Consider the following 23359-nt stretch of genomic DNA (forward strand, 5'->3'; position numbering starts at 1 on the left):
GCTGCTGTGCTTGGTCTGCTTCTGCTGAGGACCGTAAGATCGTATTATTCTTACCTTGTGTACTGAGCACTAAGGTTTCTTGAATATTATTTGTGAAGGTGACGTAGCTTTAAAGTCATGCTTTTTATTTTAATGCGTTCCCAGGAGATAAAACTTATGCTTTTCAGTGAAATAAAATACCAAACCAAAGCCTAGTCAGTGCTCTTAATTTTATGAGGGGTAAAAATATTGCTCCAGTACCATAATTAGCATATAGCCAAGAAATTTCCAATGTAAAAATCAGTTTTAACATAAATTATCTTGCAGTTTAATCAGTTGGGGTCCCCTCCTTTATTTTAAGTACATATAATAAAAATCCAAGTCTGAGAAATCAGATTTAGATTTTAAAATCAGAATTGGATTTTAAAATCACATTTAAAAAATATGTTTGACTTGTAATTTGGAGTTTGATAGTAAAAGATACTTTCGTTTGCTAAATTAAGGAAACTAAAAAAATTTGTAAATTTGATTTCTAAAAGTTTAAATGGTATTTTATTTTTATTTTTTTTTTTTTTTTAAAGATTTTATTTATTATTTATTTGACAGAGAGAGAGAAATCACAAGTAGGCAGAGAGTCAGGCAGAGAGAGAGAGAAGCAGGCTCCCGCTGAGCAAAGAGCCCGATGCGGGGCTCGATCCCAGGACACTGAGATCATGACCTGAGCCGAAGGCAGTGGCTTAATCCACTGAGCCACCCAGGCGCCCCTTAAATGGTATTTTAGATAACTATATGATCATTGTAAAGATTCACTTTCGTTTTTTCACTCTTTGGTGCTCTCAGCACTCAAGGTAACATTTCTTCCTCCTCTGTACTAAAAATCCAACAAATATGGGTATGGATAAATATTTTATTACAAAACAGAAAAGAATACCAATTTATTCTCTTTTCTACTCAAAATTATCTTTAGGGTCTTTCAAATTGAAGATTGGAAAAACTAAGATGTGAATGCTCATGATTTTATTTGAATGTGAATTATTTTACATTTACTTGTGGTATTTTCTGGTTTGGGCTGATATAAATTGTCAATTTTATGGCTTTAAGGATATGATAAAAACTTTATAGAGTTTTTGCACGTCTAATAATGAAACAGCAAATACTGATCTATTTGACACAGTGTGGCAGGTGTGTTGAGAAGTGAACAGGATAGATGTTAAACATCAGATGTAGAGAATCCCAGAGATTCAGTGTTTTACTAATGACACACACAGTGTGATCCTTTGTTATTTTCACGGAAAATTATACTGTGAAGTATAACGTCTTTCCTTGGGAATTCATGACCGGCGAGTACAGTTTTATTGGTGTTCATCCATAAAGTAAGTTTACTCGACACCCAGTTTTCTGCCAGGAGTGCAGGCAAATGCACTCAGACTCCATTCCTCCGCTGGAGCACTTCCGTGGTTGGCAGTGACCTTGAACAAGTTAACTTCTGCGGACCTCAGTGTCTTTATCTGCTGGGCTAGAATCTAGTCACTACAGAGCTTTTCAGCCTCAGCACCACTGAGATCTTGGTGTAGATAATCCTTTGTGGTGGGGGCTGTCCTGTGCAACTTAGGACATTTTGTAGCATCCCCACTCTCTGCCCACTAGATGCCAGTAGCATTCCTCCACCACTAACCCGCATCAGCTATGACAACCAGTATTTTCTGGACATTGTCCCTTTGAATGACCAAACACATACTTCTTATAAATCACAGTACAGCAGTCCATCCCCTGGTTCTTGAACACAGATTCCTTATAGCCAAACAATGCTAAAAGTCTAAAGTTACTGATGCACAACCAGAATGCCATTCCGTCAGTAATAACTCTTCAGTCCACTATCGTATCTTATGAAAACAGCTCCCAGGGTGAGATCACTCAGGTTTGCAGGCATCTGTGCTTTCTGGTCAGGTTCTAAAAGCAGGAGTGGTCTTGGTAACATAAGGCTTCACCCTTTCAGGCATCTGATATGATTGAGCTGCTCTGAGCCTCTCTGCAGGTGTCCGTGTAATACTGGATTTCCCTCATTACATAACCTACTCATTCATTCCGTTACTTTTACCTACTACGTTTTGTTCTCTGCATTTGTACCCAGACTTTCCCATTTCGGGAAGGGCTGTTAGGCCCGGCCGCTGGGCTGGTCTGGGTTACAGGCAGCAGTGCTCTTGTAGCGAGTCCGTCCCCCCTCAGTCCGCTTCTGTTTAGGTGAATGACACAGATGCAGAACTGGGGGTGCATCCTTGTCACCAGGCAGTGTGGCTATACTCACTGTTAGCCTCACTTTTGCCAAGTTGCCCTGGGAATTTTGACAGAAAGCCTGAAAACATGGAATCACCCCTGCTTCCAGCCTGTGTAGTTACAGTCCTGGTCCGGTGACGGCTGCATCTGCGAGGGGAGAAAGAAAAAGCTGAGGTGATGTGGGGAAGAGAGAACACAGGCCCTTTCTCCCCTGGGCTCCCAGACCCGCCAGAAGACACGGGACTGTATCCAGTGGGGACGCTTCTTCAGCCCCACTCACGTTGAGTGTGAACACACTTGTGAAGGTATAAGCCAGCCCTTCCTTTTTTATCTCCCCCTGTTTTAGAAAACCAGTGTTTTAATTGCTCATTCCAGTTCTCTATGAAACTCTTTCTCTCAGTCATTCCTCGTGTTGGCTGTTGGACATTACGTGAGTTCCTTGGTCTGAGGAGATGACAGTTGGCTGTGGAATATCTTCTGCTCTCATTTTCTGTATCTCTCTCTGAGCGTTTGCATCTGTTACCAGGTCTGCAAAGCCCACTCCAGTTAGTAGCTCTTCCTGTCAGGACCGCTGTATAACCCCCTGACATGAGTCTGAGTTGCCAGCCACATTCAGGACCTTCCCCCCAGGGTCTCTGCCACACAGCCGCCTGTAGTCTCTGTCTCTCTCGTTGCCAGAACAGATCGTGTTGGCATTTTGTATCTCAGAAGGTGCAGGAGATTCTAGCTTCAGCCCATCTCAACACGGCTGCAGCACTCCCTCACCACCACCAACACACACTTTCATGGGCCCAAGTGGCCTTTTCTAGGGAGCATGTGGGGATAGATGCATGTTGGATCCACTCATCCTCCCAAACTGGAAGGCAGGTTTTCTGGTGGGTATTGACCTGTCCGACATTAATACCCACAATTATTTCCATAGGACTGTGCCCCATAAGGACATTCCTTTAATAGGCCAAGATCCCATTATCCTCTTGCCTGACCATATGGCCGGGCTGTTGGTCACTGCCTGTGAGTCAGTAAAAACCCACACAGAGGGGCTCTTAACATTCTTCCATTCCTCCGTCACTGCTAGGAAAACAGCATGCGGTTCAGCATACCACGGGGATCTGTTTTTGTAATCTTCATTCACATTGGTGGCCTTCCAGACAGGATGTTGTCCCTTCACCTTGGATCTGCTATCCATAAAACAACTCTTTGTTGTTGGTAGAGAGCTGTCCGTAGGGCACTGTCCACATGACAGTGTGGACAGTAGAGTCCAGCAGCTCCTTGTGCAGCTCCAGAATCAGCCCTGCGGGGCTGGGGAGAGAGGTTCCCTGCTTGTAAGAATCTCGTCCTTGCATTCCGCAGGCACTGCCACCCCCATTAGCAAATTTGTCCAGCACCATCCTAGACCATCAAGACCCTTTTATGTCCTTCAGTCCTAGGGATGGCTTCAATTAATATGTCCAACAGCAGGTTAGTAAAGCCCCTCAAATGTTAATTCTCTGGTCCAGAGTTCCTACAGTCAGCACTGGGAGGCGCTCGCAGGTTCTTGCCATACGCCCCATTTTAGGCTCCACAAAGAACCATTGCACAGAGAATTGTCCTTACCAGCACTCCAGCTTTGGAAGTGCCAAACATTTACGTTTACCAGTTTATTAAAGGTTGTGACAAAGGATCTGAATCCACAGCGAGTTGAAAGGATGCATAGGGCAGGGTCTAGGGAAGGCACAGAGCTTCAGGTATACCCCAATTCTGGCATCTCCTCCTGTTCAGCTGGAAGCCCCCCAAACCTGTCCTTCTGGGTGTTTATGAGGCTTCCATATGTAGTCCTAATTAACTAAGTCGTTGGCCATTGACCAATTCAACCTCCAGCCCCTTCCTTCCCCTCTGCCAAGATTTCAGGTGGCCTTGCTTGGTCCTCCTGGCAGCCAGCCACCCCCCCTTTAGTGGGGCTCCAACATCATCTGCATTAATATGACAAAAGACACCTTAAGTGCTCTTCTAAGTTTAGGGGTTTTGGGAATTGTGAGCCAGGAACCATAAATGTGAAGACCTAAAATATCTTTCTTATAAATCATAGTATCACACCCTGGAGGGCAAAACTGCCACCACACTGAGAATCATTGAGTTACTAGATATTTACTAGGTTACTAGATATATTTTAGGCAACATTCTAGGATTTTATGGAAAGTCTGAGAGTTGATCTTCATCTCAAATCTTCTTACGGCTGAAGCCTAGTCATGTGGTCAGGTGAGGTAAAGATGAGGTCAGAGTATTTGATTTCATAGATCAAAGATTTGATCTCCCAGACTGAAGGATGAAATTTAATGTGGGAGGAGTTTTGACCTGATGAGAAGAAGGATTCATGTTAAAAACTTACTGTACTTGTTATTTTTTCCAAATAGTACATAAATCCCCATATAGTGAATTGGCAGCCTAACTAAGCCTGTAAAGTAATGCAAGTTCCATGTAATTTCCATGAGACTGGGGTATTTACTTGCTATACATAGTTATATTTATCTAGGAATTTGGGACATATAAGAAAGTTTAGGGATTTTTTTGCTGTTATCATTTAATTTTGTTTCCAACTGCTGTTATACTTTATTTCCAAGAATTAGGGAGAAAAAATGGATTTGGAATCAGGAAACCAGGATTTCAGTTCTAGCCGTCCTTTGGGTCCTATGAATTCTTTGCAACAGTAAAAGTATGAAGGAGAGACAAGGTTTATTTCTTCTGTTTTTCCCCTCTTGGAGTTGGTTAAATGTGTTACATGATATGCACACATCTGCACTTCAGTTTAGTGGTCCCAACCAGAGGAATAAAGAGAAAATGTGGAGTGTTTCAGGTAATACGTAACCACAAGCCTAACATTCTCAACCAGTTTTATTGTGAGCAAATTTATGAGATATCCTTTATTTTTATGTCTTTTCTAAAAGCTGATCGTATATTATACTCTTGTTTGTTAACTAAACGTGGTTCATGGAGTGATTTGGGTTTGTCAGTGATCACAAATACAGTTCAGCCTAGTAGCTAACTAATGCTTTTAAGTGTAATGAGAAAATAGATGAATTTTCATTTTTTCCTCTGTTGTAAATATCAGATCAACAGGTTTTGTCTGTAGATGTGGTAGATAATTGTGCAATCTTTTTTTTTTTTTTTTAAGATTCTATTTATCCACTTGACAGATCACAAGTAGGCAGAGAGGAAGGGAAGCAGGCTCTCCGCTGAGCAGGGAGCCCGATGCGGGGCCCAATCCCAGGACTCTGGGACCACGACCTGAGCGGAAGGCAGAGGCATTAACCCACTGAGCCACCCAGGCACCCCTATAATTGTGCAATCTTGATGTGCCACTTAAAGAAGTACTTTATTCTTCAGTTTTTTCTTAAGGAAAGCACTGGGTTTCATTTTTGTTCTTTAATGAGAAATACTTGGGGTGGGTATGAGTTCCTCAGGACCATTTTCAAGTAGCAAAACACGGTTGTTAACCTTCCGCCTCATTGAGGCCTGCAGCAGGATGAGCCATTTACACACACACCCCTTTGGAGGGAGGCGTAGAGTGGAGTTGACCCATTCCAATTAGGCTGGAGGAGCCAGGCAGGGTGTGGTGCCCAGTGAGGGGTGGCGGGGGGGGGGGGAGCTGTGTTCTCTGCCCTGGCAGGCTGTCAAAGGGTGCTCTGGAAAGCTGAACTGGCAAATGGTGACCTGGAATATGTGTGTTTGGGGACTTAAGTACCCTCTACTCTCTCCCTAAGAAAACCATTGGTAGAAACTTGTTCACTTGTCTTTTATACAAAAAGAATCTTGGAAGGAACCCACGGAGATGCTGGCTCTTTCCTAGTGTCCCTGAGAACACACCCAGGTCTGACATCTGGGGGCACACAGATCCTGCAGGCTGCTAGGTTGGCTATCCTCAAGGTCTACTTACTGCTCACTGGGTACCGGGGACTGGCATGCACACTGTTCAGCGCTCTGTCACACATATGAATTCTCTTTATCCTTTCAGTAGCTCTAAGAGAACCAGCTTCCTTGAAGGAATGTGGGAAGAGGGGCTTCAGAGTTCTGCCCCTTACTCTGGCATCTGGCTTAGGAGTCTCAAGTCCGACTTCTGCAGGTTTTATCACATTCCACATAACTTGTTTTCAGTTGCTGAATTGTGCAGTTTTATTCCTCACAAAGCCTGTTCTCTGAGGATTTTTAAAAATCAATTTAGGAGGATAAAAAATAGAAGCTCCAGAATTCTGAATATTGGAAGTTTTGTTTTTTTTTTTTAAACTGTGCAAGAGGTGAAGGAAGTAATGACATATCTGTGTATTCATCTCAGCTCGGGAGCTTGTTTCTCCACTCCTGGCATCAGTTGTTACCGACACGTCAGGGAACCACCTCTTCTGGAAACCTTGAGCTACTTCACTGCGTCCTGATCTGAAATAAAGTCTGGATATTTATCTGTGCTCCTGTTGTCATTTATAGTACCGCCACGTTAGCATTGTATTTCTTGTGTTAGAATGAGTTGATTTTAGGGGCGTCTGGGTTGTTTGGTGGGTTAAGCATTTGCCTTCGGCTCAGGTCATGATCCCAGGGTCCTGGGATCAAGCTCTGCATTGGGCTTTCTGCTGAACGGGGAGACTGCTTCCTCCCTCTCTCTGCCTGCCTCTCTGCCTACTTGTGATCTGACATATAAATAAATAAATTAATTTAAAAAAAGGAATGAGTTGATATTATTTTAAGTTTTTCATTAACAGCTTTATTGAGACAATTCATACCTCCTATAGTTCACCCTTTTAAAATCTATGATTCAATAATTTTTGGTATTTTTAGATTTACACAGCCATCACCACAATCAGTTTTAGAACATTTTCATTCCCTCCAAAAACAGAGCCTCTGCTCATTGACAGTCACTCCCCACTTAGCCTTTTCCCCTCCCGCAGCCCCAGGCAACCAGGAATCTTTCTGTCTTTATAGATTTGCATGTTCTGAGCATTTCATTTAAATGAAGTCATACTGTTATACAGTCTTCTGTGATGGAGTTTTCTCCTTGGGAGATGTTTTCCTGGCTCATCTGCATGGTAGCATAACATTTCAGTACTTCATTTCTTCTCTCGGCTAAGTAATACTCTGTTGTGTGTTTTTACCTCATTTTATTTATCCATTCACCAGCTGATGGGCATTTGGGTGCTTTCCACTTTTCGGCTGTTAGTAGATAGTGCTGCTCTGAACATTTGCTGACATATTTCTGTGTGAACATCTGTGTTTAGTTCTCTTGAGTATTATATTTAGCAGTGGAATGGCTGCATCCTAAGTGACTAAATTCTGAACTGCCAGACTGCTTTACAAAACAGCTGCACCACTGGATATCCCACCAGTAGTGTGTGAGAGCCCTACTCTCTCTGCCTCCTGCTAATAACATCTGTTCTGGGTCTTGTCTTCTTGGTTCGAGCCCTCCCAGTGACTGTGGAAGTGTCTCTTAGGATTTTCATGGGCATTTCCCTGATGGCCTCTCTTTAGTTTCTAAATTATTTTAGGTTAGAAATAGTTGTATCTCTTTTATCTCCTGAAACACGCATAGTATTTTCCAATATGAAGTGGGCCTTAATTTTTTTTTTTTAACCTCTTTTGGAAGTGTGCTTTGTCCACATTACTAGAATTTAGCTCTGCTACCCTCACCGTTGTATCTTGAGGTATCACAAGTGCACATACATTCTGTTTCTTGCCCTTATTGCTAAGCCCTACACACCAAATGCCTTGATGAATGTTAATTAAATGAATGAATGGAGTGTTATTTGTGTTCATTCTGAATTGAGCCATTCCTTTGGGACAGGTGGGTGTTCTGTTTCTGCTAAATGCTAATAATTTAATGAAAGAAATAAAGATCATTAGGAGCTTCATTTTCCACTTTATCTCCAGCAAAATAAAGACTCACCACTTGAAAACTCCTAAAGTTTTAACAGCCAAAAAGTGGGCCTGGCCTGTTGTCCACATTATGAACATTTATGGTTCGGGTTCCCCGTGTAGGTCTCCCCATCTCTGTTTCTTCCTCTCCTGAGGAACTCTGAAATGTCAGCTGATAAGTCAGAAGAGCTCATCATAGCACTTCCATCATCTTCTTTACAAGGCGTACTTAAAATACTTCAAAATGACAGGTTAAATAATAGGTGTGTCTAAGGTTTTAAAGAAGGTAGCAAAGCTTGTCTAAATTGTAAAGGAACTCTGTTCAGCTTTAACACTAATTAAATAAATACGAGCTGAAGCTCATATGTGTTTCTACTCTATCGTGCTAGGAAAATGGAAGTGTTTTAATAATGCTGGTAAACTGTTGTGTGCTAAACTAACCATGTGAGCAAAGCAGTTATTTATTGGTGAATCTCTGTGTAGCTACAATAACAACAAAAACTTTCCCTAGTGAGTTTACTATAGAAACATTGATCCCCGCTAAAATGGAAGACAGATTGTTTTGGACAGTTGCTGAAATCTGCTAAAATATGATTGTGATGAGACAATTTAGTGTTTTTGTTTGTTTGTTTGTTTGTTTGTCTTTTTAGTTATCCAAATACATGTTTTAGAATTGTGTGGCTCTGGTGCTCTGAGAGAAAAGCAAAGACCAGTTGATTTTGTGAAACTACAAGTCTTGGATCCATAGCAGAATGGCCTCTTTTGAAAATCAGAAGCATCCTCTCTTGCTCTCAGTGGTAGGGCCAGGGAGGTGGATGTCATGGTGATAAGAATTCACATACAAATGTGAAAGCTTTTCTGGAGATCAGGTCAAAGAAAATAATGGACTCCTGAGTGAATGGCTGCCCGTTACATGAACATAAGCCCGGGCATCTCAGCCCTGGCCTCTTCCAGTTCTTGGCTTCTAGTGCTGCTGTTTTCGTCACTCTTAGAACAGTTAATATCACTAGAGATGGCATACTTTCTTTTCTCCTCAGCCTGATAATACTGTTATTTTTAAAGTTTAGTTTTTTATTCCCATGTCATTCTAATTTATATTTCTAAAGACTTGTGTAATTTTAAGTAAGTTTGAATACTGTGTAATGATGCAAGTGTTACCAACAACTTAAATTCAGTCTGATCTTCTACTAATGCATGATTCTAGATATATTACTGTGAGCTTCCATGTTTAGTTCAATCAATACTGAATAATACCATTGTATACAATCATAAATGTAGACCTATATAGTTTCTTGCCATTCTTAACTTCCGTAATAGTGAGGGTCAATGTTTTCTTCTGTTTCTTCTTGTTCTGGACCTTCTTGGTGATCTTCCTGTTCTTCACTATCAGGATCATCCGGAAATCTCTTGAAAACTTGAGTCTTCAGTTGTATTGTTTGCCCATTAGCGCTTCTTTGCTCACCATAATAAATAGTGTGTAAATTAGGAAAACAGAGGGAAACGTATGAGCTTATTGGCTCTTTCAGCTTATTTTGGTCCATACGGATGTACGTTAAGTGGTGGTAATACAGTGGATCAACAGACGGACACATCACTGTAACATTGATATCTGAAAAATACAAATTAAAGATTAATCCTGCTGCATTACATCTAGAATCCTACATTGGAATTTATTAAAATATGAGATACAGTCTTATTAAAATTCTTATAGGTAGAATTAGGTTTAATTAGTTTTTACAGTAATCAAATAATAAAATGAATAAAATGAAACTACAGATGAATTATATGTTCTCAAAGTAAATGATGGCTTTCAGAGCGCATCTGTCCTGATGAGCACTGGATGATGGATGGAAAAGCTGAATCACCGTATTGTAGATCTGGAACTAACACAGCACTGTGTGCTAACTGTAGTGGAATTAAAACTTGAAAAAATGGTGGCTCTTTTGGCTATTTAATTATTTGTTATGTAATAAATTCATAGTATAAGTAATCTCAAAAATAACAAAGTAAAAAACACCTTTAGTCCCAACTACTCAGGAAGCTCCTATTTTTTCAGATACTCTACAGTACTACTTGTCAGTGTTCAAAGTGATAACACTTCATAGAAAAGACTATAAACTTGGGTGCCTGGGTGGCTCAGTCGGTTAAGCTCTCCTGCTCCCGATTTGTGCATTCTCTCTCTCTCTCAAATAGATAAATAAAATCATTAAAAGAAAAGAATATAAACTTTTATTATTTTTTAAAAATTTAATTTATTTATTTGACAGAGAGAGATCACATGTAGGCAGAGAGGCAGGCAGAGGGGGGGCGGGAAGCAGGCTTCCTGCTGAGCAGAGAGCGCAATGCGGGGCTTGATCCCACCGTGAGACCATGAGCTGAGCCAAAGGCAGAAGCTTAACCCACTGAGCCACCCAGGCGCCCCAAGGCTATAAACTTTTATAGCACACCTTTCTGAGGCTAGCTTTGTCCATTTTCCTAGCTACTTCAAGTCAACTATTTTCAGCAATGTGTAAAGCATAGATGTTTTTAAAAAAAGATTTATTCTTTAGGAGTGCCTGGGCGGTTCAGTCAGTTAAGAATCTGCTTTCAGCTCAGGTCATGGTATTGGAGTCCTGGGATCAAACCCCATGTTGGGCTCCTTGCTCAGCAGGAAGCCTGCTTCTCCCTCTTCCACTCCCTGTACTTGTGTTCCCTCTCTCGATGTCCCTGCTTCTCTGCTACCCCCCTCTCTCAAATAAGTAAATAAAAATTTCAAAAAAAATAATGAAAAGGTCAGCATACTATTCTTGTATTTAAAAAAGATAATGAAATTTTACATACTTTCAATTTCATTATTTTCTAGGTATAGGTGTTGTAAATTTCTTGGAATATAGAATGCTTGCTTCAGTTTGTTGTGTCCAACATTGAGCTCTATAAGGTTGGGAAGATTAAAAATATTATGTGGGATATCTTGTAGTTTGTTGTGTGACACTCGTAGAGCCTGGAGTTTGGGAAGTTTTTTGAAGTAATTTTCTGGTATAGCAGAAATTGAATTATTTTCCAAAGAGAGGTACATAAGTGAAGAAGGCAGACCAGGAGGCATTGACTCTAATCTGTTATTACATAGGTTTAGCTGCATTAATTTTTCCATTTTGGCAAGTACGTTTTCTTGTAACATGGAATCCTCGAGATGATTGTAACAGAGATCAAGCATTGTCAAGTTTACTAGCCCATCCATGGCATTTGTCTGCAATCTGGAGATCTCATTATAGCCAAGAAGAAGTCTCTCCAAAGACTTAGGGAGAGGAAATGGAAATTCTTCTAACTTGTTATGCTGTAGGTGAAGTTGTAGTAGATTTGACAACTTAGCAAACACACCATGATCAATCTTTTGAGATGTAATTTTGTTGTGGCTGAGGTTGATTTCTTTGAGATGAGTTGCATTGATGAATGAATTCGCAGTCACAGCCTCAATTTCATTGAATTGAAGGTAGACCTGCTGTATGTGTGCTGGGACACGTGGGATAGTCTTGAGTTTGCGATTGTCACAATACATTGATGATGGAAAATTGGGTGGACAGAAGCATTCAGAGGCACAGCCTAACATATACTGATGAAAAGGAACTTGAAAGTCCTCATTTTGGTGAAATTGGAATTCCGGTTGGTAGACATCATCTGGGTCTTGATCATAATCTTCATCCCATTGATAATTTTCATATTGGCAATATACTTTGACTCCAAAAAAGAAGAAAAGGACATGTGCTAGACTTAAAAAGCCCATGTTCCTTTTTTGTCCTATTTTAAGGAGAAAGCAAATATATTGTGGGAAAAGTCAGTAAATCCTAGAAGAATTTTTGTGTAAATTAACAGTTACATAAAGTGCATAATATCTGTATCTGTATTGAAATATATAAAACAATCCAGAATAAATGGGCAATGCTCAAATCAAAATTAATGTTTAAGTACCAATAAGGTGGTATTTTTTTTTTTTAAGTCACATTTTGCACTGAACCAGACTACATACCCATCTTTGAAGGGAATCCAAGTTTGTCTTGCTTCCTATAGATTTACAATGATAACATGAACTCTCAACCTCTTCACTAAAAATCTGAGTGTTCCACTATATGGTCCCTTCAGTGATGGTCCTTACCTATGAGAGGAGACGCTCTTGGTTTTAGTTAATATTAACCAGTATTTTCCCACTGCAGCTTCTTTTTTTCGATGCTCTTTTCTGCCCTTGAAAGAACATGAAACATTCCTTTTTACGTAAGAGGTTGAGATATTCAAAATAGCTCTCATCTTTCCTCTTAGTGTTTCTGGCCAAGTCTAACCATGACTTCCAGTTTTCCCCCATGAAACCGTTTCCAGAATCCAATTATTTTGTCTCTGACTCCACTTGACTCAAATACCAAATACATGCAATATTTACTGTCTACAAACTTTGAGCTTTTAGTAGGTTATTCTATACATTTTCTTTCTTTCCACTAATTTTTTGAGTTAAGTCCTAGACAGATACTGAAAGCACACTGTCTTGTCTACCAGGAGTTGAAGTCTGGTGGAGAGTCAGAAAGATGCACACAGTACAGGGAGGAGGAAGGTGTGTAAGGGGTGCATTTCATGGGAGGAGTACTCAGCTTGAGAAAGACCATTAACTTGAAGTTGTAGTTCTGGTCTACTGGATGAGGAGCCTGAAGACCTTCATTTCCCACCTGTCAATTAGGACAGTCAAGCCACTTAACATGCCTGCCTCTTGCCTCCTCATGAAAATGAGAAATGTAATTGTTTCCTAGCTTATCTCAACTGGTGGTTGTGACAGTCAAGGGAGATATGCATGTAAAAGTGCTTTGCAGGTTAGAAAGTGATCCAGATGGATAAGTTTGTTATTTAGATAAAGGTTAAAAGGAAGGAAAAAAAAAAAAAAAAGAATCTTACCTCTTTGATTCTGCAGGTATTTTTCTCTACCTCTCTCATTCAGGGTTTCCTGAGAATTAATGTAACATGTCCCTGTGTGTCATGAACTGACTTTTCTCTATCCCATTAGTCGTTAGAGTGGTACAAACTATTTTTCATCATTGGGATAATTGAAAAAATAGTTATCTAAATCATTGTCTATAACAGACCCCATTTGACAAAGTCTGCCTTAGACCCTAACATCTTAGGTTCTTTTTTATATTCTTATCAAGAACTATAAATGTATGGAATGTAATTATGTGTTAATGTGGGATTTGGAGTTGATATTTAAGTAGAGTCAGGGACCCTTGATCTTTTCTTCCCTCCTGTGCACCCAGAGCGTGGGCCTTGTCATTACAAGGGTGCAGCTTTTTCACACCGCGACTTGTCTTTATAACTTACTCCACGGAGTAGCTCCAGCTGTAGTAATTCCTCAATTTCAGAAGGACGTAAATATGGGGAACCCACTGTGTTTTCACTGCCCTTTATTCATACCTCCCAATGTACTCAGTTCCTCTCTGTGGCCTGGACCCCATGGCCCATCACCATTGTCACTTGTTTGCTCAGGTCCCTGATCCTCTGGCCCCTTTCATCCTCTTGTTCTTCTGGTAACCTCCATCCCTGTTCCTACAATTGTCCATCTACATGCAGCCTGACTCATGAAGCAGAGCAAGTGGAGAGAAAACTGACCACACCAGCTGATGTCACTCGAAATTTGTGACCACTCATTGCTGCTCAAGGACATGTCCTTACTGCATTCCTTTTCCCTTGCTCCTAGACGCCTCTAAAAAGTCTCATTTCCCACCAGTTTGGAATGACCACCTTGCTGCCGCCATTTTTTTTTTTTTAAACCAAGAGGATAGGATCAAACAAAACAATGATTTACTCATATTGTGTTTTGTTATATTTAATCTCATCCCTATCTACAGAATATGTCAAAATAGCAATGGTTTGATCTTTTAAAGCAATTGTTTTACAAATCTCAGTAGACTGCTGCACTGTTCCTTTCCTTCATATCCGTGGGATTCATAGAGGATGTGACATTTGACCTAGATTTTGAAGAATGTTAGGGTTCTCAAAGAGGAAGACCAGGAAGATTTCCAGACAGAAGAGATGACCAAAACATGTAAGCAATGAAGAGTAGGGTGCTTGGGAAATAGTGGTTAGCTATTGAAGGAGTAAAATACGACTGTCATAGCTAATCCAGACCAGGATCTAGAGGGCCTGAATTCTGACCTGTGGAGTTGCACTCAGGGAGTGAACACCTGATTTAATCCATTACAGTAGCTGAGCCCCGACCTTCACACTAAATTGTTGGTGGGTGAAGTAGGAGAAAGTCCTGCAGGGAGATCATCTCACCCCGAAGGGCAGTGTTCAGTTCTGGCTAACTCAGGGTGCTGGAAAGCTCCAATTGGGTCTGCTGCCTTAGTGACCTGTGCTAGAGGTTGTGTGTGAACCTGGCTAGTCAACCACCTTACAGATATTAGTAGTTAAACTTTGGTGGAGTTTAGACTGCAGTTACTTCTGGGTGTGAGGCACTGTCTTTGGTGAGGAACACAGAGATGAAGATATGAAGATGTGGTCCTCTCCGTAAAGAGCATACGGTTTATGGGAGAGACCCAACATGGCAAACCATATTCTCAGACAAAGGGAAATAATGTTTCCCGCCTAGACCTCAGTGCCATGGGTACAGTGGCTTAACCCTGCCTCAGGCAGATGGGGAAGTCTTTGTAGTATCATTTGCTCCAGATCTTGGGAGATTAGCAGGAATGGGTGTAGAATATCCTATACATTTTACTCACTAGTTGATAATACTTTATGTGTTAAATTTGTGTGTTTTATGGTACTTATTATAGTGGAGCATATTAACTTTTTGAAGTACATGTCATACTTCACTTCAGTCTCATTGAACCACAGGGTTCTACTGTAAGTTTGCTGTGTCTCACAAAGGTATACGTAGAAGCAGGGCAGAGGCATGCCGCTGCGAGGGCGGGGGGAGGTCAGGCATGGAGCGGGTCTTGGAAGCTGACTGTTACACAAACTTTGAAATGAGCATTGCTTATCAGAGCTCTGAATTTCATCCTTGTATTAAGAACAATAGCAATAATCAATCAGTAACCTTACATTTGAGAATGAAAGTCTTGACTCTAATTAACAATTATGAGAAACATACTGGGAAAAATGGGAGCTGGGTGATACTTTCGATCCGGCACTTAAATGCGTCCCTTTGACTTGGGATCAAGACCTCATTATGGGGTCTCTCTGAGAATAAAGGGATTCTTGAGTGTTGGCTGCTTTTAGTCCTCTTGGCCACCTATGAAGATAGGCTTTCCCTAAGGACAGTTTCTCTTCTGAATCGTCCTCTAAGGACCTTGGCTCTGCAGCCCAGCCTGATCCCTCTTCCTTTTGACCAAGTCCCGTTTTCTGGTTTGAAATCAACCCTGTCTCCATCCAGAGGCCCATTATTTCCTATTCATCTTAGTCATCAACTTCATCTCTGGTGAGTTTCCCTGTTATGACTTCTTTTTACCCAAATTTTCCATTCAACTGATCTCTTCCTAGCCATTTACAAAGCACATTTTTATTACTTTTGCCTTTCATGTTCTACAATTTATGCCTCATTCCCTATAGAATTGCTCATAGCAAAACAGTACACTCACTGTCAGTCTCCCACTTCCTGACCTAATTTCTGGCAGAATATAGTACAATGCACAGTGTGTAAGTGCTCAAACATTTGTTGAATGGATGACTGGATTAATAAATTACAGATTGCATCCTGTTAGCGATGCTTGTCACTACTAATGCTGGTTATTTCTAGGTATTATTTTGCCGCAGTCGTTTTCTCTAAATGGACACAGTCACAGAGAACATGGCTGTTATCTCCAGTGGTGTCCGGTCACAGCATGCTATTCCCATTACAGAGTAATAGAAAAGTAACAGATGTGAACAGAATCTTTAAAGCAATGGGAAATATATATTACCGATTTTTAAAACTATCCATTAATGTGAATTTTTCATATCATAGCTATAAATGCTTCTATGTTATAACATCTCTCTTAGTTGGGAAAAAGCACTTGTGCTTTCATAAGGAAGTTCTAATTAAAATGAGATTGAACTTTGTTCTGGAAAGCTTAAAGTAATTGGAAAGCCTTATTGCATTTTGTTAAAGACTCAGTTATTTTATTGATTTACCACAGAAACTAGGATATAAGAAACCAGAGTATTAGAATAGACTTAAATTTCTTTCCGAAGCGGTTTTAAATTTAACTCTGTAAATAAAGTAGTTTACATCCTGTTTTACACCCAAGGCCTAAGAAAGTAAGACTTTTACTACTAAAAATAAGAAAGTTTCAAAATTATTTTTAGCCATACTACATTTAAATCTTAACTGAAACCCAAGGAACTGTTTCATTTAGTACCAGATAGAGCAGTCACATCTTCCCTTCCAGAAAGAGTCAAATGAAAGCAAAAATATGTTACTGTCAAGGATTTGGTCACCAGAGAAAGCTTAAGAAAATTTCTATTGAAATCAATACAAAGATCCTTCTTCCCTACAAGCAGAATCTGTCAACCTGCCCAGATGTATGGCTCACAGACATTTGCCAGTTTTGTCATTTAAAGTTGAGAGTGAGAGAGGAGACAGTGATGCCATTAACGTAAAAATCTTTCATTCTTAATTAAAAATAAATCTAAACAAAGATTATTTATTGGGCAAATCTTAAGTTAGAAAATTTAAATCTACTTTCTCTGAATATTTTTGCTAATCAAATTTTAATGAAGATTTATCAGATATTACTTCCAAATTTTGTGCTTTTATGATCTATTTTAATGTTAAACAAATCAAATTATACTTAAAAAGTTTTAATAGTAGGAACAGTTTCTTTAAAAACAATTGAAAATTAGTTTATCATCATACCTGTTAAGTTTGCTTTAGTTTTCAGGGGTTGATGAATTTGCAAATCCTGTAAATTGAATCAGATATTCCTAAATTCTTTAACTGAGTCTCTTAAAAATCCACAGTAACTGTGTGTCCAGACAGGGCTGTCCTTGAATTACTGTAGCAATTTAAGCAAATATAATCTGCTTGGAAAACACTTGGGTTGAATTAAGATTATGTATTTCTTTTCATTATCCAAAACTTTGTGGATTCAAATTGAGATGCTTGTGCTGTTGGTCAGATTTATGTGGCTTACTTCCCTTTCTTTTCCCCTTAATTTTGGTTTGAGGTGTGGCAAGAATTTCCTCTAATATGAAAGGCAAACAGAACTAAATGAAACAGCATGTACTGATTACTGTTTTTATTTTCATTTTCATGCCAAAGAATTCTCCAAATTAAGGTCCCCTGTAACTTGGAGCTCAGTGTCTCAACAATTTAAGGTGGAACTCAAGAGTGGTCTTGAAATGTCCCTTGTCAGAAACCTCACATCACACCAGGGCTTTCCTTTATGAAGACAAGCAACCAAGATTAGAAACATACAGCATTGCATGTCTACTTTACTTTTTTTTTTTTTAAGATTTTATTTATTTGAGAGAGAGCACAAGCAGAAGGAGAGGGAGAAGCAGGCTTCGCTCTGAACAAGGAAGCAAGGAGCCCTACAACCTCGATCCCAGGACCCTGAGATCATGACCTGAGCCAACCCAAAGTCAGTTCCTTACCAATTGAGCCACCCTGGCACCCCTCTAGTTTACTTTTTAAACAAAGGGATTTGTCATTAGTGACACAGATTAAATATATAACTTTTCCACACAGAGAATTATACCTTCTTTTCTGTTCCCTATCACTGTCCTCTTTTTCCTCCCAAATCTGTGCACTAGAATGCCTGCTAAAACCTTTGAAATAAAAATTAATCTGGTGACGGGGCGCCTGGGTGACTCAGTGGGTTAAAGCCTCTGCCTTCGGCTCGGGTCATGATCTCAAGATCCTGGGATCAAGCCCTGAGTAGGGCTCTCTGCTCAGTGGGGAGCCTGCTTCCTCCCTTCTCTCTCTCTGCCTGCCTCTCTGCCTACTTGTGATCTGTCAAATAAATAAATAAAATCTTAAAAAAAAATTAATCTGGTGATGGAATTTAGTGTCTTGCACTCAGAAGGTAGATCTCTGATTTGCCTCTTTATGTTAGTACAAAAAATAATTTTGTAGTATTAATTAAGATGCCATTAGGAACTTGCCTTTATTTTGTAGATGTAAAAAATCTCTTTTCACTGAATTGTTTTCCTGAGGAGTAGTGGTTAACTGCTTAAATGCTACATTTTTTTAACTAGTGTGGTTTTTTAAAAAATTTTAAACAGAGAATTAACTTGTATTTCTTGGCAGTGAACCTTGAGTTCATGCTTTGGAAGACTCTTTAAAGTTTGTACAAACTAATAAGGTAAAGTGAATCCCAGAATTTGTTCTTGTGTCCTCAGTGTTTACCATTAGATTTTTACAAAGAAATCACAGGGCTTATTTTATTATACTTCAGGTTTTTTAAAAGCATGCTGTGTTTCAAGTGATGCTTGGCAGTGCTATAAAAATCTCACCTATTATTTGAGGCACTGGTATGTGAAACATGGCAGACTGTATTTGGGCCAGGATTTCATCTTGTTACTGATCTTTTCCATATGTTTCCTATTAGTCTTTGTTCTTAAACCTCAGGCTTCCATACCAAGGAAGAGAGAGCAAATTTTTTCCCAAGGATTTAATTTTATGTGCCCTCACAGTTCTTTTGGAAGAGAAACTTAAAGTCAAAAGCTTAATTTTCATATAGTTCCTCATTTAACCCTGTGATTTGAACTTGTGATCATGATTATGTTGTTCTTGTTCCTAACACATGCAGAAAGAATATTTATCAATAGATAGCTAGGGCACCTAGAATCACTCGTGTCTAGGAAATTTGAAAGCAGTAGGTGGTGTCCAGATGGTTTAGGTTGGGAGGCAGGGGAGTAAGAAGAGTATTGGTTCACGTCAGACCTTATAGGAAAAGTCAAAGCTGTAAGTGATTGTGATAGTTCATGCTTTCAGTTCGATGGGTACAATTGCAGCAGTTGAAGAGAGAAGTCCATTGAATTGATGAAAAATCTCAATTATATTCTGTGATGATAATTTGATTGAGGTAGATAAGTACCTTCATAGCTGAATAATGCTGGTCGAGAAAGGCCAGACTGAGATCTGCTTGATTGTGGTAATCAGGGATTTTTTTCATTATACTCATTCAGCTAATATTTTTAGCACCTGATTCGTTTAAGGCAGTTTTAAGGTGCTCGCGACTCAGCAGCACAAGTTTCTATTGTCACGGAACAGGAAAACAGAAAATAAACATATGAAGGGGTGAGGAGGGCAGTGGAGCAAGGTAGGGGGGTCACAGTGAATGAGCACAAGCACAGGTCAGCAGCTGTCACCCTCCTGCGCACCTGCACTGGGACAGAGCAGTTACATGTCTGCGTGGCGGGTAGTGGAGCCCGGGGGGTCTCGCTGCTGGAGAGAGGCTGCGGCCGAGCAAGGCGAGGCAGCCGGAACGACACACGCGGTTGGGCTAGAGCTGGAGACATCGGTATGAATCCACGTTCAGCTTAATAGTACCCAGGCGGCTCCATCTAGAAATGTCTGTAGATGTGTGTGTGCACAGGCTGGTGTGCCCACACCTGTCACCTGGCTCTGTCGGCCGGGAGGGCGTGGAGGCAGTGACGCTGCAGCCGCAGCAAACACCAGCACCCAGATCTTGGCGGCGGTGGCATCTGCTGCTGCTGCTTTTTAAAGATTTTATATATTTATTTATTGAGAGAGAGTGTGTGTGTGAGGGGGCAGGGGCAGGCAGAGAAGGAGAGAATCTCAAGCGGACTCAGAGCTGAACACAGAGCCCTTCACAGGGCTCACTCAGTCCCACAACTGTGAGCATGACCTGAGCCCAAATCAAGAGACGCTTAACTGACTGAGCCACCCAGGCATCCCCAGATCTTGGCTTCTGTTACCTTCTGCCATAAGGGAAACCAAGCTCTTTGAAGAAATGGTTTATTCTAGGACTGAGGCATGGAGCCATACAATATGAGCTTGGGGTACCTTCCAGCACCAGAAAGTAAGGAGTTGCTTAGGAAGAAAGGGACATGGTAAATTGATGTATCTTCTCAGTTTTGCTGTGAACCTAAAAAAAGATAGTCTATTTAATAAATTTTTAAGAAAGGAAATTGCTATTTTAGATAGTTAAGCAGAGACCTGATACAGTGAGGGACCAAGCCACATTGGTATCAAGAGGAAAAAGACAGTATGGCTGGGGCTGAGTGATATGGGCGGGGAGGGTACCTCAGAGAGGTGGCCAGGGCCAGCGTCACGGTCACATGTGCTTCTGATGTGCTCGGAAGCCTCGAAGCATTCTGTATCAAATCACGTTTAGGAGGCACACTTGACACTTAGCTGGTCAACTGCTTCCATCAGAAAGATCATTCAAGCAGCCCCACGGAAGTCGTCCACACTCTAGATATCACACATGCCCCGCAGAGGCCATCCTGGTGCCTTTGCCCCTCGTGCCTTCCATTGCCCCATACTGTTTGCTTTTCCTGTAAATGGTGTCCCCATCCCAAATTCACTCACTGACATAAGCCAGAAGGTTGGGAGTTGTCTAAATGAGTGCATCCCAAAATGTGGCAGGAGAACCATCAGTGTGTGAATTGCTAGGGCTGCTGATCTGAAGTTCAGGTGGCGGCATCTCTGTACTTTAGACCTGCAGAACCAGAAGCTCTGCGCACAAGCCCAGTGACTTACATTTTTAACAGGTGTCTCAGGTGCTGTGAAAACTTGAGAACCATTGATCAAAATCATCTTCTGTCCCTCCCTTTCAAACTAGATCTGTTCCTGAGTCCTTTGTGATCTGGCACTGGAGTGTCTTTTTGGTGTGTCTGTGTCTCTTGGCCTACCCTGTCACCATCTCTCCAGTGACTGACATCTCTCCCTCAAATGCTGCCATGGTGTCTTGACTCCTCTGTCTGTGTTCACACATCTCCTTTCCCAATCCAGTTTTCATCTTATCTGTATTAAAATAAACCTAATTGTATAGTGTCTCACAGTGCCTCTGCCTAAAATCCTCCAGTGTTGCCACATATTTTCACATAAATTCCAGAAGGGGCACCTAGGTGGCTCGGCCGGTTAGGTGTTCAACTCTTGGTTTCCAGATCGTGATCAGGTCATAATCTCAGGTCCTGGGATTGAGCATCATGTGGGGCCCTGCACTCAGTGGGGAGTTGGCCTGAGAATTCTCTCTCTCTCTCTCTCTCTCCTTTTCCCTCTTCCCCCTCCCGTCCATGCTCTCTCCCTAAAATAAATAAATAAGTCTTAAAAAAATATATAAATTCCAAACATAGGGGCATCTGCCTGGCTCATTCAGTAGAGCATGTGATCCTTGGTCTCCGGATCATGATTTCAAGCCCTGTGTTGAACATAGATCTTAAAAAATAGATAAATGAATAAATGTAGCACTTAATTAGTTCAGAGAAATAAAAATTAATTCCTTTGGGGAAACTCTGATGGCCTACCTCATACCAATTTGTGTTTCTGGGCTGCTTTCTGGCCTCGAGCTGCCCTGCTCCTTCCTGTTCCTTCAGACACCAGCTGAAAGTCCTACAGTTCAACTCAATTCTGACACTGTCTACCTAGAGTTAGCATCACTTCTAACAGGTCAAGGGCTCGGTCCCACAAGACTGCCCCCACTTTGGATGCCAGTCGGAGTAGGAGGTCTCCAGCTTACCCCCCACCTCTGTACAACATGGCTGTAGGCTCCTGCTGCCTTGCCTTCAGGTTAATTTTCTATAATGGCTCACAGAACTCAAACGCTTATGTTTATTGGTTTATTATTTAATAAAGCTCATGACAAAGGATATGGGTATAAAGCCAGGTGAAGGAATACCTGTGAGCTCTGGAGGGGCCCTGAGCCCAGGAGCTTCTGTCTCCTTGGAACTGCGGTGCATTCGGGTCCCAGTCATGCATGTGCCCACCAAGCTGGGATCTCTCTGCGGCCTGTACCTTAGGGACTTTTGTTCAGGTTTCCTCACGCAGGCATGATGGATGACGAACCCAATCTCTAACCCCTCTCCCTCCTCAGAAGATGCAGGCGTGGGGCTGAAAGTTCCAAGCTTCTGACCATAGCAGGTCTTTCTCATGACCAGCCCTCATCGACAAACCATCAGGGAGCCCACGCAGAGTCACCTCCTTAGAACAAAAGATACTCCTATCATCCAGGAAATTCCAAGTGATTTCAGAGCTCTCTGTCAGGAACTGGGGCAGACACCAAATGTATATTTCTTATTTCACAAAAGTACACCACAAAAATTCTTCCTGCAGCTTGTCTCCAACCTGCTGGTTCCTATCCCAGTGGCCACTGCTAGGGGCCCCCACATTGTCTGACTCCAGGCGACATAGTCACTGCTTTTGAGACCTTTGCAAAGTAGAATACAGTGTTGTGATTCTTTCCCGAGATATTTTGTGCACCTATATGTATATTTAGCAAATATGTATATTTTAAAATTATTTTTATAAAGAATTCTTGCATGAAATTTTCAGTTTTTCTAATCTTTTCCTAATACAATCTTTTCCTATTATTGATGCAGTTAATAACCTTTCATGTGTCACTGCACATGTGTGCAAATATATTTGAGTGATAAATCTGCAGGCTGGGCTTGCATGTGTGTAATTAATTGCTCTCAGAGTGCCAAGGGCCTGTGTAAAATCCTCCTCAGTGTAGTGTAATAAGGTTTTATCTTTGGTGGCCGAGTAGGTTAAATGACTCTTACTTTGAGTCTGTTTGAGTATCTCTTATATTTCGCAGCTATGTTTGCTTCTTTTCCTGGAGCTATCGGTATCATTTACTTTATTTTCTATTGTGTTGTAGGTCTTCGCTGAGGGTTTTTTTTTTTTTCCCCCTTCTCTGAGTTTTAGGATTTCTTTGTAAGGGAAATTAGGCCTATGCGCTATGACTCAAAGCTGTTATTTTCCAGTTTGTCATTTGTCTTTGCTCTTGACAGTTTTGCCACGAAGACTTTCTGTTGTTGGGCTTATCATAGTTCTATTTAAGGCCCTCCAGCTTTTTGTGTCAGAGTTAGAACCATCTTCCCCACTTAACACATTGTCAGAAAACTCTCCCATTGGTTTCCACAGTTTCATCTAGGACCACAATGGTTTCTTTGCTGTTTTTAGTGTTTGCATTTAAATCTCTAATTTGTGGGGTGCCTGGGTGGCTCAGTGGGTTAAAGCCTCTGCCTTCGGCTCAGGTCATGATCCCAAGGTCCTGAGATCGAGCCCCACATTGGGTTCTCTGCTCTGCAGGGAGCCTGCTCCCCCTTCTCT

At 41.0% G+C, this 23359-nt stretch overlaps 2 protein-coding genes across 4 annotated transcripts in view; one reads left to right on the forward strand and one right to left on the reverse strand.

Annotated features, from left to right (window-relative positions):
- CENPP (centromere protein P) overlaps window positions 1–23359 on the forward strand; it is a 228456-nt gene that overhangs the window by 79571 nt on the left and 125526 nt on the right. The window lies entirely within an intron of this gene.
- Window positions 6954–17244, reverse strand: OMD (osteomodulin). Of its 2 annotated transcripts, XM_059141091.1 has the most exons (4): window positions 16970–17244; window positions 12254–12339; window positions 10945–11898; window positions 6954–9733 (listed from the first exon to the last, which is right to left on the reverse strand). In XM_059141091.1, the coding sequence occupies exons 3-4, from the start codon at window positions 11882–11884 to the stop codon at window positions 9426–9428; spliced, it is 1248 nt and encodes a 415-aa protein (XP_058997074.1). In that variant the 5' UTR covers window positions 11885–11898; window positions 12254–12339; window positions 16970–17244; the 3' UTR covers window positions 6954–9425. The 2 variants fall into 2 exon arrangements, with proteins under 2 accessions (XP_058997074.1, XP_058997073.1); XM_059141090.1 differs by lacking the exon at window positions 12254–12339 and having other exon boundaries at window positions 16970–17243.

Source organism: Mustela lutreola, chromosome 12 (genome assembly GCF_030435805.1).
Source record: "Mustela lutreola isolate mMusLut2 chromosome 12, mMusLut2.pri, whole genome shotgun sequence".
In the NCBI taxonomy this organism is placed as follows: Eukaryota; Metazoa; Chordata; class Mammalia; order Carnivora; family Mustelidae; genus Mustela; species Mustela lutreola.